The sequence below is a fragment of the Diospyros lotus genome, chromosome 2 (assembly GCF_014633365.1).
Source record: "Diospyros lotus cultivar Yz01 chromosome 2, ASM1463336v1, whole genome shotgun sequence".
Lineage (NCBI taxonomy): Eukaryota > Viridiplantae > Streptophyta > Magnoliopsida > Ericales > Ebenaceae > Diospyros > Diospyros lotus.
In genome coordinates this window covers 9,068,453-9,086,734 of record NC_068339.1, presented here as the reverse complement: position 1 = coordinate 9,086,734, position 18,282 = coordinate 9,068,453, and the positions used below count along the sequence as shown (strand labels likewise).

Genomic DNA, 18,282 nt, shown 5'->3' with positions numbered 1-18,282 from the left:
GCGTCCTCATCATGTGACCTTACAACTGGTCACAGATCTTCTCCCCTTTGGGACTGCCATCCTAGAAGCCTGCCAGAAGCCTCTCCTTGTACAGGCTCTTGAGCCCTGGCGCCACTCCCCGCCCTCGTTGGACCGCCTTCACTAAGGATCAGCTCTGATACCACCTGTAACATCCTGTATCAAGCGATAGGAATGACGGAAACAACTTACCCTGATGGGCTTACGCAAAATTCCCAGGAGTCACCCATCCTTAAGCTTCCCCAGCTCAAGCACGCTTAACCTGCGAGTTCTTTGCCTACATTCAGCCCAAAAGGTATCTAGTTAGTGTTGTTTCCTTCTTTACTTATCCTCGATATATACTACCCTCTCTGGGCTCTTTGGGTATTACACCTTGGTAATCCAGTCTCCAAATTCCACAATTTGTAACCTTTTACTCTAGTAGGATAACCTATGAATAGACACTTGTTTGCTCTAGGTTCCAACTTTCCTTGCTTTACATGAGCATAGCCTAAGCATCCAAATACCCTTAAATGATCTAAGCTTAGCTTGTGACTTGTCCACATTTCATAGGGGGTTTTAAACTCAATAGCAACAAATGGTGACCTATTTATCACATATGCTGCAGTTGACACTGCTTCCCCCCAAAATAACTTAGGTAGGTTTGTGTTGAAATATTCAAAGATAATCTATGATTAAGATAAAGCTCCATCTTTCCTAAATTCTAGGAGGAGATAGAATCTTATCTACTCCTTTAAAAATTAGGAGATTAGTTATATCTATGTTGTTGTATTTTTAAATAGTTTTTTGTTTGTATTTAAATTCCTAGATTTTAGGATCTCTTGTTTATTTAAACTCCTCATGGAGTATTCAATAGATAATTGAGGGAGTACGGTTTCTTCCGACTTTTCCAATCTAAGGTTTATTCTCGCTGCTCTTTTGCTGTTTTCAACATGGTATCAGAGCTTTCATTCTGCTCTTAGACCTTTGCCAAGCCTTTATTGCACTCGATTTTTCCTTCCAGTCATTGTTTCTCAGCCTCTGTGTTCATCCCTAGGCCTTTATTGCCCTCTCTTGATTCCTTAATCACCAAAGATGTCAGCAATCTCGGATGTTAATCCTGGTCTTGTTACTGGAGAATCAAAACCGGATTCTATTACTGGTATACCTGGAAGTGCGGGCGACTTCTCTGGAACCAACAGTGGAGAATTGCTTGGAATGCATGTTTCCTATAGATTGGACGGTAGAAATTACCTCCAATGGGCGCAGCTTGTTCGAACCTTCCTCAAAGGGCGAGGAAAGCTAGGACACCTCACTACCTCACCCCCGAAGACCACTGATCCAGCTTTTCCGGCTTGGGATATTGAGGATTCTCTTATCATGTCATGGCTCTGGAATGCTATGCAACCCAAGGTTAGTAAGAATTATATGTTCCTAGATTCGGCTAAGGCTATTTGGGACACCATTAGGCAAACTTATTCCAAGGTACAAGATGTATCAGTAATCTTTGATATCAAAACAAAGATTAATAGTACTCGACAAGCATCTCTAACAGTTACCGAGTATTTTAACAAGATGAATGGGCTTTGGTTAGAGCTAGATCAATATCAGGAGATAAAGATGATATGCAGCAGTGATGCAGCCACTCTTAGCTGGATTATTGAGAGAGATAGGATTGTTGAATTTCTTGCTGGGTTAAATACTGAGTTTGATCAAGTAAGGATTCAAATCCTTGGTAGGGAGAAACTACCCTCCCTGAATGAAGTTTTCGATTGTGGTAAGAAGTGAAGAAAACCGAAGGGGAGTTATGCTCAGTGACGGAGGAACAGAAGGATCTGCCATGACTGCCACAAAGAAGGATGGAACACGTTTTAAGATGGGAAAAACAGAGGCAAACAAAAATCGTGAAGGGCTCTGGTGTAGTTTTTGCAACAAGCCTAGACATACTCGAGATTATTGCTTCAAACTTCATGGTAAGGAGGCTGTGTTGAAAAAGATGGGCGGTTTTAAAAATATGACAGCACCAAAACAGGCCTACATATCATCCAAAGAAAACGAAGAAGGAGGAACAATGAGTAAGGCAGAATCAGCCCCTAGGTACTGAGATTGCACAACTTGATGGTGAGGAAATTAACAAACTTAAGGCTCTTCTTAAGACTATCAATGATGGAAACTGCACTTTCGCCCAGCAAGGTAATTTGGTATCTCTTAATGCCTTCAAAACTGATAAGAATGACATTTGAATTCTAGATTCAGGAGCCACTGATCACATGACCCCTAATCCATTGTTTTTTGACACTTATGAACCTATTGTTACCTCCAAACGGATTACCATTGCTAATGGAACTTCGGTTTCCATTAGAGGTCAAGGAACAGTCACCCTCAGCCCTAGTATTACCCTTAAATAGGTCCTACATGTGCCCAATTTATCTACCAATCTTGTGTCCATTCATAAACTTACTGATGATTTAAACTGCCGTGCCAATTTCTCTCCAAATGTGTGTGAATTTCTGGCCTTGAAGACAGGGAAGATGATTGGTGTAGCTAGGGAACAGCATGGGCTGTATTATCTGGAGAAAAAGGGAGGCTATCCTTTGATTGAAAACCGATCCTTTAAGGCTGCTGGATTCTCTCAGTTCACTTCTAATTCTACTGCTCATGCTTGGCTGCAACATTACCGACTTGGTCACCCTCCGTTTCCTCTTCTAAAAACCATGTTTTCCTTCCTTATTTCAGTCCCTAGATCTTAGTAAATTTCAGTGTGAGGTATGTGCTATTTCCAAGCATCATTGAGTGTCCTATCCATCTAGCAATAAGAAGTCATCTAAACCTTTCTTTTTGGTTCATTCCGATCTATGGGGACCCTCTAAAATACCAAATTGTTCGGGGGCCCGATGGTTTATTTCATTCATTGATGATTGTACTCGAATGACTTGGATTTTCTTATTAAAAGATAAGGCTGCAGCGAGTACCATTTTGCCATATTTTTGCAAGCTAATCTCCATTCAATTCAATTGCACAATTCAGAAATTCCGAACTGATAATGCAAAGATTATGTTAATAATCACTTGCACCAATTCTTTCAACAAGAAGGGATAATTCATGAATCTTCGTGTGTCCATACTCCACAACAAAATGGAGTTGCGGAGCGGAAGATGCGACACCTTCTTAATGTTGCTCGAAGTCTCCTCCATCATCATACAGTGCCTAAAAATTTCTGGGGGGAAGCTACTCTTACAACAGCCTATTTAATAAATCAAGTACCCTCAAAAACCTTAGACAATCAATCTCCATTCCAGCTCCTGTCTACTTATTTTCCAGACCTCAATCTACATTCTCCTCTTCCACTAAAGGTCTTTGGGTGTGTTTCTTTTGTTCATATTCCCAAACAAAACAGAGACAAACTTGATCCTAGGGCCTTAAAGTGTGTTTTCCTAGGATATTCTCCTACCTAAAAAGGATACAAATGTTATCATCCCACTACAAAGAAATTTTACATTTCCAAGGATGTTACATTTGTTGAAACCCAACCTTTCTTTCCTTCACATCAAACTGGTCGCCAGGGGGAGTGTTTAGATGGTGACCAGACTGTTGGGGAAGATGTCTTTCAAGCTCTATCTCGGCTGCCTATCTCTTCAATCCCTTCTTCTCAATCTCAGCCAAATAATAACAGTGAGAATATGATTCCCCCTCCTTCTCACGCTGTTCAGTCCAGCCAACAGACCTCAGATCGGTTCAAGGGATCTCCCTATGTTTTCAAAAGAAGAAGACAGCTTGCTCTGGACTCCCAGCAAGTACCATTATCTGATCCTAGTCAAGGTAAGGAATTTATACAACCTTCTATTGCAGAAAATGACTCTCAGCTCTCAATTTTAGACTGCTCTAATCCTCCTAATCCAAGTTATGATGATTTAGATCTGCCTATTGCTGTTAGGAAGGGTGTTAGAAGCTGTACCCAATATCCCTTAACTAATTTCTTATCCTACCATCGGCTGTCTCACAAACACAAAGGGTTCCTAGCATCTTTGGATTCAATTGTCACTCCTAATTCAGTAAAAGAGGCCCTTAGAGATCAAAATTGGAAGCAAGCCATGATGGAAGAAATGAGAGCCTTAAAGAAAAATCAGACTTGGGAGATAGTAACAAGACCAGGAGGAGTTGTGCCAGTAGGCTGCAAATGGGTATTCAATGTAAAATACAAAGCTGATGGAACTTTGGACAGTACAAGGCAAGATTAGTAGCCAAAGGATATACCCAATCCTATGGCATAGACTATTTTGAAACATTTGCACCAGTGGCTAAGATGATAACAGTAAGAATTCTAATCTCTTTGGCAGCATTTTTTGGATGGACACTACAACAATTTGATGTTAAGAACGCCTTTTTACATGGAGACCTAGAAGAGGAAGTTTTCATGGAGTTGCCTCCGGGATTTCAAGAAACAGGAAAAGGAAAAGTATGCAGGCTCAAGAAAGTTCTCTATGGACTCAAACAGTCCCCTAGGGCTTGGTTTGGAAGGTTCTCTAAAGCCATGAAGACAATGGGATATAATCAAAGCCGAGGTGATCATACACTCTTCATGAAACATTCAAGGGAAGGGAAGATTACAGCTTTGTTAGTATATGTGGATGACATAATTGTGACCGGAGATGATGAGGAAGAACAAGTGCTGCTAAAAAGAAACCTAGCCCACGAATTTGAAATCAAGGATCTTGGTATTCTCAGATATTTCCTGGGCATTGAAGTGGCCTACTCTAAGGATGGTATCTTTCTATCTCAACGTAAATATGTTTTGGATTTACTTACTAAAACAGGGCTTACAGGAGGCAAGGGATCCAGTGTCCCAGTAGAACCTGATGGAAAACTATGGCAGAATCCTGACAGCCAACCTATTGACAAAGGAAGATATCAAAGGCTAATGGGCCGGTTGATATATCTCTCACATACTAGACCTGATATTACATTTGGTGTTAGTCTTGTGAGCCAATTCATGCATAACCTAACTGAAGAGCATATGCAAGCTGTAAGGAAGATACTTGGATATCTCAAAACTAATCCAGGTAGGGGTCTATTGTTCAGAAAAGGAAAGGAATTAGATGTTAAAGGCTTTACAGATGTTGATTATGCAGGATCTATCAATGATAGAAGATCAACCACAGGATATTGTGTATTCCTAGGTGGGAATCTAGTGTCCTGGCGGAGTAAGAAACAGAGCATTGTGGCTAGATCAAGTGCAGAATCAGAATTTAGGGCTATGGCCCTTAGGATATGTGAATTGTTGTGGCTAAAAATTATCCTAGAAGACTTGAAGATAAAAACTCAAGGAGCAATTGAGTTGTCTTGTGATAACAAATCTGCTATAAGTATTGCTCATAATCTAGTTCAACATGATAGGACAAAGCACATTGAAATAGATCGACACTTTATCAAAGAAAAATTGGATGCAGGAATAATCAATATTCCTCATGTTTCATCTGAGGAACAGGTAGCTGATATATTCACAAAAGGTTTGGCAGCAAAGAGGTTTGAGAATCTAATATGCAAGCTTGGAATGATAAATATCCATTCCCCAGCTTGAGGGGGAGTGTTGAAATATTCAAAGATAATCTATGATTAAGATAAAGCTCCATCTTTCCTAAATTCTAGGAGGAGATAGAATCTTATCTACTCCTCTAAAAATTAGGAGATTAGTTATATCTATGTTGTTGTATTTTTAAATAGTTTTTTGTTTGTATTTAAATTCCTAGATTTTAGGATCTCTTGTTTATTTAAACTCCTCATGGAGTATTCAATAGATAATTGAGGGAGTACGGTTTCTTCCGACTTTTCCAATCTAAGGTTTATTCTCGCTGCTCTTTTGTTGTTTTCAACAGTTTGCATGAAATAGCATACATCTTACTCGTCTGAGTAGATTCCTATTCATCCTTTCAGCCAGGCCATTTTGTTTCGAATTTCCAAAGGCAGTTAAGTGTCTTATTATCTCACTTTCCTTACATAATTGTGTAAATTTTGTATTGCAGAATTCAAGGCCATTGTCAGTCCTAATGGTCTTAACACTTCTCCCTTTTTTATTTCCACCATAGTCTTCCATGTTTTGAAAGCCTCAAATGTATGGTCCTTTGATTTCAAAACATACACCCAAACCATTCTTGAATAATTATCAATAATAGAGAGAAAGTACCTAGAGCCTCCATGAGATAGGGTCTGAGTAGGTCCCCAAAGATCTGAATGAATGTGTAATCTAATAGTGCCTTTGAGGAATGTATTGCCTTCTTACTAAACAAAATGCAAGACTCACACTTGTCAAGTCCTGCCACTTGATCATTTCCTAGGATCCCTTGCTTTGATAGCTCTCTTAATCCTTGTTCACTAATGTGTGATATCCTAAGATGCCATAATCTAGACTATATAAGAGCCTTGCTTCCTGCCACTGCTACTTCTCCATTCAAGGTAGTGGCTTGCAGAATGTTATACCATTCTACAGTGAGGCTCTCATACATACTAAGGATCCTCTTGAAACTCTTAGTACTCCACCATCACCTTTAAAATTGTAACCCTTTATGTCCAGTTCTCCAAGAGAGATTAAATTTCTCTTTAATTTTGGAACATGCCTAACCGATGATAGAATTCTACAAGAACCATCATGCATCTTTAATCTTATATCTCCAATTCCTAACACCCTGCGTTCATGATCATTTCCTATCAGAACTTTTCCTCCATTAATTTCCTAATAGTTTAAGAACCAATGCTTCTTTGGTGTCATGTGGTATGAACAACTCGAATCCATTATCCACACCTCATTTTCTATTTTTTCATATACCACCAATGCATCTGCACTATCATACCTAAATTCACATATTGAAACTCCAACATCAGAATTACTTCGTTCTTGAAAATCATTTTTTCTTCTTAGGACAATTCTTCTTAATTTGTCATTCCTCATGGCAGTAATAATATTTTATTACTTTCTTGCCATTTCTAGACCTTGAACTTAACCTACCTCTTCCCCTAGGGTCTCTTTTATCTAACCTTAATTTCACTGTAAAGGCATCTCTCGAAGAATGTTTTCCTTCTACTTTATATTGCAATTCCTTAGAGTTTAGGGCCCCTATCACATCATCCAATGACAGAGTATCTCTACCGTGCTTTAGGATATGAACAAAGGTTTCATATGATCTAGGCAAAGAATGGAGCAAGACCAATGCCTTGTCCTCATCTTCATACTTAACAACTATATTCTCAAGATCTAAACAGAGTTTATTAAACTCATCAATATGATCATGTAACCTTTGTCCATCATTCATTTTAAAAGTAAAAAATCTTGCCTTTAGATATAACCTGCTTGATAATGACTTCATCATGTATAGGCTCTCCAATTTGAGCCATATCTCTACAGTTGTCTTCATTTTGGACACCTCCCTTAGCACCTTGTCGCCCAAACTCAGAATTAGTGTGTTGTAGGCCTTCTTCAGGATTTCTTTCTTTTGATCTTCTGTATAGGACTTTGGTATCTTGGGTTTCCCCTCTAGTGCTTCCTCTAGACCAAGATTTATGAGGAGAGCAAGCATCTTCATCTTCCAAAGGGAAAAATCATTTTACCTGTTGAATTTCTCAATATCGTACCTTAAGGCAGATGAAGATGATGCCATGTCTCTGATTGGAATTCTACTTCTTCACCTTGTGATGATTCTTGACTTCTTGATTGTGTAAACTCGAGCTCTAATACCAAATTGTTGAATAACTTAGCGTCCCACACACAAAACCACACTCTCAAGAACACACCACTCGTGCACAGTATGAACAGAATAGGAAATAGAACTAAAAGAAAACATAACACACACACACAAGAGGCCAAGGATTTTATCCTGGTTTGGATCACCTATTAATTGTTGAACTTACGTCTAGATTGAAATCAGAGGGCACGATCTTCCACTATCTTGAAAAACAATCAGTACACAATCACTCAGAGATTACAAAGTCTAAATTCTCTCTAGTCTTTTCTCTCTAGTACACAATTTCAGAAGATACAAAAAATAACTCAACCAGTCGTCTATTTATAAAGGATAGAGGCGGTTTGTACAAGACACAAATTGGTAGTTACCGTTACAAGTTCTAACAACCTTGAGTTTTTGAACTTCCTTTTGACTTGAATTCCTTTATTCTATAGATATTATATGATATATGACTAACTTAGTGCAAAATTTAACAAAGATAATTATATATCATGGGGATAATTACAACCTATCTAATTACCCTAAGTATCAGCTAATCATCAATTAACTATATACACATTCTATATATGGAAGAGAATAAATCTCATAAATCTCACTTCCCCTCAAGGTGGAGCATATATATATATATATATATATCATATGCGCCAAGCTTGTTACAAATGAAGTTTATCCGAGGACCCCTAAGTGACTTTGTGAAGGCATCTGCTAGTTGATCATTGGAGTTGACAACTCAATGACAATAACATCTCCAGCTAGTTTTTCTCTAATAAAGTGACAGTCAATCTCAATATGCTTGGTCCTTTCATGAACTACTAGATCTGAGGCAATATGGAGTGCAGCTTAATTGTCACACACAAGTTTCATGGGAGACTCTCCACACAACTTTAGTTCTTGAAGACGTTGTCTGAGCCATATAAGCTCACATGTCGCATTAGCCATGGCTCGGTACTCTGCTTTGGCACTTGACCTTGCTACCATATTCTGCTTTTTGCTTTTCCACGAAATCAAATTACCTCCAATCAAAACACAGTACCCTGAAGTAGATCTTCGATCAGAGGGAGATCTTTCCCAGTTAACATCTAAATAGCATCAAATCTCTGAATGTTCCCTATCCTCATAGAGCAATCCTTTCCCTGGTGCACTCCTGATATACTTCAGAATGTGGAGAACAACATCCTAGTGAGAGTCGCATGGGGAGTTGAAAAATTGACTAACCACACTCACAGTGAAAGAGATGTCTGGTCTTGTTACTGTGAGATAATTTAGCTTTTCCACTAGTCTCTGATATCTTCCAAGGTCTGACAATGGCTCCCCCTGACCTAGTAGGAGTTTGACATTAGGATCCATTAGAGTGTCGACTGGTTTGGAATCTAATAGACCAGTTTCTTCCAGGATATCCAATGCATACTTTCTCTGTGATATAGAAATACCATCTCTCGACTGAGCCACCTGAATACCCAAGAAGTATCTAAGCTGCCCCATATCTTTTTCCTAAAAATGTTTGAACAGGTGTTCCTTTAGTTGTTGTATGCCTACCTGATCACTCCCAGTGATTACAATGTCGTCTCCATAAACCATGAGATATATGCATTGTTGCGATGGTGAGTGTCGATAAAAAATAGAGTGATCAACTTCGCTCTAGGTCATTCCAAAGACCTAAACCACAATACTAAACTAGCCAAACCATGCTCGCGGAGATTATTTCAATCCATAGAGTGACTCACAAAGTTTGCAAACTAACCCGGACTCCCCTTTAGCAACAAACCCAAGTGGCTGCTCCATGTATGCTTCTTCCTGCAAGTCACCATGGAGGAACACATTTTTAATATCAAGTTGGTGGAGTGACCAATGATGCATAGCAGCTAGAGAAAGGAATAGACGAACAGAAGCCATCCTGGCCACTGGAGAGAAGCTATCACTATAATCTATCATGTAGATTTGAGTATACCCTTTAGCGACCAAACACACTTTAAGGCGATCAATGGTTCCGTCAAGGCCAATCTTGGGAGTAAAAATCCATCGACACCCAACGATAGTCTTTCCTGACGAGAGAGGGACTAGGTCCCACGTCACATTAAAGTGCAAGGCTTCCATCTCATCAAGCATAACCTGGCACCAACTAGGATGGGATAAAGCTTCACCTATATCTTTAGGAATAGGGACAGAATAAAGACTCGAAACAAAGGCACAATAGGTAGGTGATAGGTGATCATATTTCAAAAAATGATAAATAGGTTAAGGATTGAGAGTAGATTGTTTACCTTTGTGTTAGGCAATAGGGAGACTATTTGTGTCCAGATCCATGGGAAGAGGGAAGTCTGGTAGAGAGAATGAGTCTGCATGGGTCAGTGGGTTGGCACCAATAGCAAGACCAGGACGACAATGGTAAGAGAGAAGAGGAGGATCGATGGAAGAAGAGACAGGTGAATCCTCTAAAGACAAGGAAGGAGAACAAAAGGGAATGGGCAAAACTTGATCAATGCGTTGTGAGTCGGGATGAGCAACTGGAAAGAATCATTATTGTTCAAAGAAAATGACATCAATAGACATGATTTATCTGTGTAACTCAGGAGAATGACATTTGTAACCCTTTTATAACCAAGAATAGCCCAATAAAATGCATTGAAGAGCCTTAGCAGCAAGCTTGTCCTATCCAGGAGAGAGACAATGCACAAAACAAACACAACCAAAGGCACAAAGGGGAAGGAAAGAAAGCAGTTGAATAGGAAGCAAAATACGATAAGGGATTTGATCCTGCAGAACAGAAGAGGGCATGCAATTAATAAGATAACAGGTAGTAAGAACTGTGTCACCCCAAAATTGAGGAGGAAGATTAGCATGCAATAATAGATTTCAAGCAGTCTCCATCAAATGAAGATTTTTCCTTTCAGTTACGCCATTCTATTATGGAGTATATGGACAAGAAGATTGGTGTAAAATGCCCTGAGTAGCCATAAATGTTGTAAATTGAGAGGAGAAATATTCTGGAGCATTATCACTACACAAGGCACAAATGGTTCTGCCAAACTGAGTCTTTATTTTAGCACAAAATGTTTGAAATATGGAAAACAATTCTAAATGGCTTTTCAATAAGAAGGGCCAAGTACAACGAGAATAGTCGTCAATGAAGGTAACAAAGTAAGAAAAACCCAAAGTAGATTGAACACGACTAGGACCCCACACATCCTTGTGAATAAGAGAGAAAGGGGACTCGGCTCTATTGGAGATACGACGGGGAAAATGACTACGAGTATGCTTTCCACGTTGATAGGACTCAATTGAAAACAGATAAATAAGATAAACCTGAAACCAATTTCTTGAGTTTGGAGAGACTCGGGTGACCAAGGCGATGATGGAGGAGCTCAAGAGAGGTGATACTGGTGCAAGCTACTGGTGAACTAGGCACAACCAAATGGTAGTGACCCCGCGACTCATGCCCGATGCCAATTGTCCGCCCCATACCCCGGTCCTGTACACAAACAGAGTTAGGAGTGAAGGTGACTGAGCAATTAACTGAAATTAAATTAAAAAGACTACCAGGGACATATAAAATAGAATTTAAGGATAAAAACGAGGTAGGTGTGGTTTGGCCTATCCCTTTAACTACAGTTTTGGTGCCATCAACTAGGATAACATTGGGCAAGATATCATATAATAGGTAAGTGAGGAGAAAAGAAGTTCAATACTACACATATGATCAGTGGCGCCAGAATCTATAATATAGTAATACAAGCAACGAGATTACTAGGGTGAGATTGCTATGTGACTTGGAACTTTAAAAAAGTATCATACTCAGTTGTAGACATAGGTATCAATTGCAAACCCGATGGAGACAGGGTAGGACTAGGGTCACTCTGAAACACATTAGCTACATTGGTAGATGTAGGCAGGGCAGTTGGCTGACCATGTTTCTTCCAGCATTTTTCCTTAAGATGACCCATTTTCTTGCAAAAGGTACACTGTGGACATGGGCGACTATTATTACGTCCTTTGTTCCCTCCTAAGTTGGAGGCCTGAGATACAAGAGTCGAAAATTCAGCTTGAGAAACAACAGTAGAGGAAGAGGACACAGTGCACTTTTCATATTCAACAACCGTTTGAAGTCCTTCATGGTAAGATTAGTGGAGTTGATCAAGATTTGATGTCTGATGGTGTCAAATTCCAGTTTCAGTCTAGAGAGAGCGATAATCATGAAAAACTTCTCTTTGAGCAATTTGTTCGTTGTAGGTTGTAGTACGAGGAAAAAAAAGCTTCTAATTCTTGCATAAGTGCACGAATCTGCCCCAGATAAGATTCCATGGATCTCTCTTGCTTGAGATTCTTGATATTAGAGACCACGATATACAAGTGTTGGATATCATTTAGCACTCTTCGACTTCCTTCCATACGTCAACACAAGTTTCAAAGGGGCGAAAGAGTTGCAAGATTGATGGATCAATGGACTGCCATAGGATACTACATAACTGGGCATCAACTTGTTCCCATCTAGCCCGATTGGCTGTCGACACACTTTCAGCCTTTGTGGTAAGATGATCAGCTTGGAATTGTCCTTTGAACCACATTTTGACAAAGGTTGCCCATGAGAGATAGTTGGTAGACCCTATCAACTTGATAGTGGTGATGTTGGGTGTCCTGAGATTGGAGACAGCAAAAGTTTGAGAGATAACAAAGCCATTAAATGCTGAAACGAAAGCACCAGAGATAGAGATGGTGTCATTGAGGTCAGACATGGCGAGGGTTTTGACAAAGGAGATGAGCTCAAAGAGTGTTGTAGGTCCGATATGGAGTGGCCGAAGGCAAGACAACAACGAGCGCATCGGCAAGTGGAGGCGGAAGCAGTCTGCGTGTGGTGGCACATGGGGGCCTGTGGCTTCATCAATGGCCATGCGACACCAAGGGTCGGTCGATCTAGAGATTCCGAGGATGATGGTATGGTTGGTTTTTTGGAAATAACACCAAACAACGTGCCAATAGGTTCGGTCAGTTGCGGGTAGAAGAAAAACTAGGGTTTGATTTCCATTGGAAATAGAGACAACAGGGAATTTTTAGGGTTTTCTCAACACGGGCTCTGATACCATGTGAGAGTGATTGGGAGATAAAACTTGAGATATTAGCCTCTCAATTCTATTATTTATAGGCTAATTACAATCAATGATGGAGCTAATCATGAAGATAATTACAGATCATGGGAATAATTACACCCTAACTAATTAACTTGATTATCTGCTAATCATCAGTTGACTATATACACATTCTATACATGAAAGAAAATAAATCTCATAAATCTCACATCCTCTTTCTTAGAATGTCAATTCTAAATATGGATCCATATGATGCTGGCCACAGGAAGAAAGCCACTCTGGATGATATTTTCATTTTCTGAATGACCTTCTGTTGAAAATTGATCTGTGTACCAACTCTAAAAACCTTATAGAAGGACCAGATGGTAAAAGTACCTACCCTAGATAGATGCTAAGTCCATCCTTCCAGTGCTGGGTGATGAATTCATCTTCATATAATCTAAAGAAGGCAGCGGTGGAGTCTTAACTACCAATCCTGGAGATTTCATCTAAAGATAGTAGACCAAATAATGCCTTCCTGTGACAGAGAGGAGTCCTTCACCGACATATCTCCAGCTAGCTAAAAAAAGGTTCCATGAAAAGCTACCAAAGCAGTTTGTTTACTGTCCACTTCAGTTATCATACCAGAATCTTATCCTTGTCCCATCCTCAACCTTAAAAGGCTTTGTGGACAAAGAAATCATCCCAAACTCAAGAAATGCCCCTCCACGCACCCAAGTTAGTGTGTGGTCTGAACTTATTCATTCAACAGTGCTCCCACATGCATCAATACTGTTGCACCACTAATACACAGCCTTGCATGAACAATTTGTTCATCTCTTTTTTTATATTGTGATTACAATATGCCCTTCGATATTTTTTTCAACTAGTACACATAGGAAAAACAAATTTGTACAGGCTTTTGCTGCACTACCATATTCTGGATACCACCAAGTCTTGCAAGATCACAGGCTTTTGTTCTTTAAGTTTGATTACTAATCCCTGTATTTTTCTTAAGAATATTCATTTTAACTGTACCTTTTCCAGCTTGTTACTATTTAAGTATTTTTCTGAGTTGATGTTACATGGTGGGCCTGGGTACATGAGCATGTAGGATCGAGGAAGCATCGCAAGATATGCAAGTAGTGCATTGCATTGACAAATTTTGATGGTTTGATTAACAGCTAGGAGATTCCTTGAGAAGTTGGCTTTCCATGTGTACCAGATAATTATTTGAGTAGAGAGATAGAAGCTTATGTCACCCCTACTTTTATGCTAGGCAGCTAATGATGTGGTTTACCTCTAAAATGCTATAGTAACCATCAAATGTGATATCACTGGTGAACAATTAGATTAGTCTGAAGCTGTGTTCTGGAGGAACATGCAGCACTCAGGTAATTAGAAGTGGCATTGTTGATTGGTCGATAATTATCTTCCAATCCTCAATTGAGCAACTCAAAAAATATGATACTTGTTTCCCATGTCATCTTACTGAAAAGTAACTTGACTCTATGGTATAGAAAATTTGGCTTTCAGTGAGTTGAGATTTGTAAGTGAGACCTGTCACCCTGTTCCAAATTGCTGGAGGCTTTATGGTTGGTTGGTCCATGATAAAGTTTCATGTCATTGTTTAATTAGCACAATGCTACCATGATGTTGATCTTAATGGAGGCAAAGCCTTTGGGGTTAACTTACATTCCTTTCAATGCAGGTTGCTGCAACTTCTGATCTAATGCTAGCACATGTGGATTTTTTCCTTGGTGGAGATGAAAAAAGAGTTGGCCTTCCTCCTCACCTTCATCAAAGATTTCCAATGTCTTTGGTATTTGGAGGAGACGGAAGTTATATGGCTCCTTTCTCCCTTCAAAATGACAATATCCTTACTAGCCTCATGAGTCAGGTCTGCTATTTATTTGTGATAAAGATAATTGAATGTTTATGCTTTTTGAGATGAATTATTTTACCATAAGTTCTCTTAGTGAAATGAATGCGGAGGTTTGCAGTTGAAGGAATAATATTGTTAGTAAGAATGGCTCTCTTCAGGGTCATTGGTCTACGGGGTCAATTACCTCATTTTATGGATAGGGCTGTGGAAAGGAATTATGAAGAATTGAGCTGATTTGAAGAAATTCATCTCCTTGGAAGTGGGGATAGAGTATTGGACTGATAGCTGGTGTAGCTTGAGGCCTTCAAGTGTCCTTTTCCAGACATTTATTGTTTGGAGAGAAATAGGTTGGCTGTGGTGAGTGGTTATTTCTTTTCCTATTTGGTAAGGTTAATTGGTCCTGACAGTTGAAGACACATCCTTTTTTGGTACCCGAAGACGCAATTTTCCATGACTGAAATTATCATACTTTAGCTTTTCATTTTTCTTTTTTCTTTTTTTGTATATTTATCCGAAGGTAGGGTAGGGGGAGTGCGGATGGGTGTGGAGCTCATGATGGAAAAAGGCCATCTCTAGTGCATGAGATTCTCACTCTGAAAGGGTGGGGGAGGGTCGTTTTTTATGCAGACTCACCCCTGTTTGTGAAGAGGCTGTTTCCCTAGTCACAAAGAAGAAATCTTACTGTTGCTATAAAGGAGCACGCCAAGTAATGGAGTTTTTAGTGACAAAGGTAGATTGGATTGCCATCAGAAATCTGTGTGGCCAGGTGCGGCTCTGTGCTTTGCAGGGGTCAAGGAGGGTTGCTTGTGCACGCAGACTCACCCTTGCATTGCAAAGAGGATGTTTCCCTACTCACAGAGGAGAAACCTTGTTGCCATGGATCATGCCAAGTAATGGAGTCATTTTTGTAGTGCTCATTCTATGATGCTCTTAGTGACCAAGGAAGACCCTCAAAAATCTCTGTGGAAGTGGAGAGCACCTCCCAGGGTGGTCTTTTTTGTCTGAACTACCTCACTTGAAGCCATTTTAACAGTGATAAATGATAAACTGAGAAAGCAGGGTTACACTATAACTATTTGGTGCAATCTGTGAAAGAACCATTCATCCATTCTTGCTTCCCTATTTTTGTAGTATGAATCTTGCCTTTCTCTTCTGAGGCTTTTATGTAGTTTCTTGTTGATATGATGATATCTCATTGCAAATATTTTCTTTGGCCTCTTTTTCATGTTTCACCGCCCTTGAGTTGGTGTTCATAGTGTTTCTTTGTTATTTACAAAAAAATAAGAAAAGAGATGAAATTCTTGTACAACTTTTTAATTGTTATTCCCACATGTTGTAGTGCATCCCTCCTACCATTTGGTTTCGGTTAGTTGCTGGTCTAAATGCTCAGTTGCGTCTAGTTCGCCGAGGACGTTTAAGAAAGAGTTTTCGTTCAATTAAGATCTGGCTTGAAACACATGCAAACCCTACATTGGGCACCTATGGTGTACGTGTTGATTTGGCTTGCTTTCAGCCTTCTGTTGGTGGTTATTGCCAATTTGGGCTTAGTGTACATGCTGTTGAAGATGAAAGTTCACAACCATCAGTGGATGGGCAAGATGTATCTTTGTTAGCTGAGCAACAGTCAAGGTAATTTTCCTCTGATTTTGTCAATGATTTTCTATTTAGTTAAAGTAAAATTAAACAGATACAAAGGCAGACCAGCTTGATTGACTTTCCTGTCTGATACACAGTTTACTTGGTAATCAATGGAGGAGAGCAGTACATCTATTAACACACAAGAGGGCAGTGGGGGGAATTATACAAACTAAGAGTTTGCGAGGAGTTACAGAGAAAAAGACTCTGTGTTATCCTCTCTCTTTTATACTGTATAATACTAAACCTGTCGGTCATCAGGCAAGTTTCATCCTTCCAGAATGCTAATCTATCAAATGTATCTTGAAACTGCACGTGCTTTTCCTTCACCATCTGAGAATACTGTTTTACATCATTGCAGGATCTGGTTGGTTTGGTCATCTCAATACTACTCTTAGGAGATTTTAGCTTAGTCTTGCTCACTCTGCTTCAGCTATACTCTATCTCATTGTTGGATTTGTTCTTGTTTATGTTTATTCTTCCTCTTGGCATACTGTTTCCACTCCCAGCTGGAATAAACGCTTTGTTTAGTCATGGACCTAGGGAATCAGCAGGTCTTGCACGTATATATGCCCTGTGGAACATCATGTCTTTGATAAATGTTGTAAGTTGTTCCTTACCTCTCCTACATTTTTAGCAAATATAGAATTGATATCTATGAACATGGACAACATGATCCTCGGACTATATCTTGTATAATTCTGTTGTAAATGCTTATGTTATTTCAAATTTCTCTTGAGGGGGCTATATCCGAGGAATTTTGGCTTACCCACATTATCTTTTCCAAGTTAAAAATTGTATTATATAAAAGGAAGGCACTGTTAAAAGGTGTTAGCTGCCACCTCTTAACATATATACCAAAAGGGTGGGCTATCCTTCTACAGGTGTGTATATAATTCATCCAAAAAAACCTGTGAAAGAAGGGTGGCTAGGAACTCTCCTGCAGCCAAAAAAAGAAAAAGAAAATAACTCGGAATGAGAATAACTGCAATTTAGGTGATAAAGAATTCATGTTCTTTCTCAGTTTTATCCTCTGTTGTGGTCGCAGGTAGTGGGTTTCTTGTGTGGATGTGTTCATTCTAAAAGTCAGTCCTCAACCGATAAAAATCATCATAACTTTCATTCCTGGAATTTTAGCATGTAAGGTGCTTTTGTTGTTGTAGTAACGGAACCAATCATTTATTTCCAGAGTATTCTCCATACATTTATTTAGAAACTATACATGCCTTAGTTTGATGTTCACTTAAGGTGTGCATGCTGGTGATCATGGGTGCAGGGATGAAAGTGGATGGTGGCTGCTTCCTTCCGGACTTGTGCTTTGTATAGCTATCCAAGCAAAACTCATAAATTATCATGTGGCTAACCTGGAGGTTCAGGACCGCACATTGTATAGTGATGATCCGGATCTGTTCTGGCAGTCATGAAGGGCCTATCGCTGAATTTGAGGCTAACAGTAACAGATGAGAGTTACATGAGCACAACTGCTTATTTGTATTGTCTCCTTACATGTTTATTTTGTGTATTCTGTCCATATCTACATAGAGGGAGGGAGGCATCATACTTTGTACCTTAAATATATGGGAAGCAGTTGTGCTTATCGTATGCCAAATTAATTTTATCTTTTTTGTTCTAGCAAATGTTATGCTGTATAAGTAACTTGCCAAAGAAAGGATGGACATTATTATGCGGAGCCTAAACAGAGTTATATATTCATACGGTTCATGAATTCAGAGAATATATACTCAAAGTTGCATTCTCTACTCCTGGAGGCTGAGATCCAACTCTTGGTAGGTCACCCACTTGGCCTTGGGTAATTTGGTTTTCTTCACCTTCCGGCATTTTCTGTTAAAGATGGTCAATGGAATGCTCTTGCAAAGACGTGGTTGGTTTTCTATGCTTTTTTCCTACAGTTCTCCTCTTTTACTGTCATTTAACAAGCAACTTCTTGTAAAATGAATTCTCTTGTTTCTCA

The 18,282-nt window shown here is 39.4% G+C and overlaps 1 protein-coding gene across 4 annotated transcripts in view; it reads left to right on the top strand.

The window, feature by feature from the left end:
- The window catches only part of LOC127793928 (uncharacterized), a 76,962-nt gene that overhangs the window by 58,315 nt on the left and 365 nt on the right, over positions 1 to 18,282 (top strand). For 3 of the 4 annotated variants that reach the window (XM_052324727.1, XM_052324729.1, XM_052324730.1), the window contains exons 17-22: positions 14,502 to 14,690; positions 16,015 to 16,304; positions 16,409 to 16,571; positions 16,672 to 16,914; positions 17,359 to 17,450; positions 17,587 to 18,192. In XM_052324727.1, coding sequence (XP_052180687.1) covers positions 14,502 to 14,690; positions 16,015 to 16,304; positions 16,409 to 16,571; positions 16,672 to 16,914; positions 17,359 to 17,450; positions 17,587 to 17,734 — 1,125 coding nt within the window. In that variant the 3' untranslated portion in view covers positions 17,735 to 18,192. The remainder of the gene's footprint in view (positions 1 to 14,501; positions 14,691 to 16,014; positions 16,305 to 16,408; positions 16,572 to 16,671; positions 16,915 to 17,358; positions 17,451 to 17,586; positions 18,193 to 18,282) is intronic. The other variant, XM_052324728.1, reaches the window with a different exon arrangement.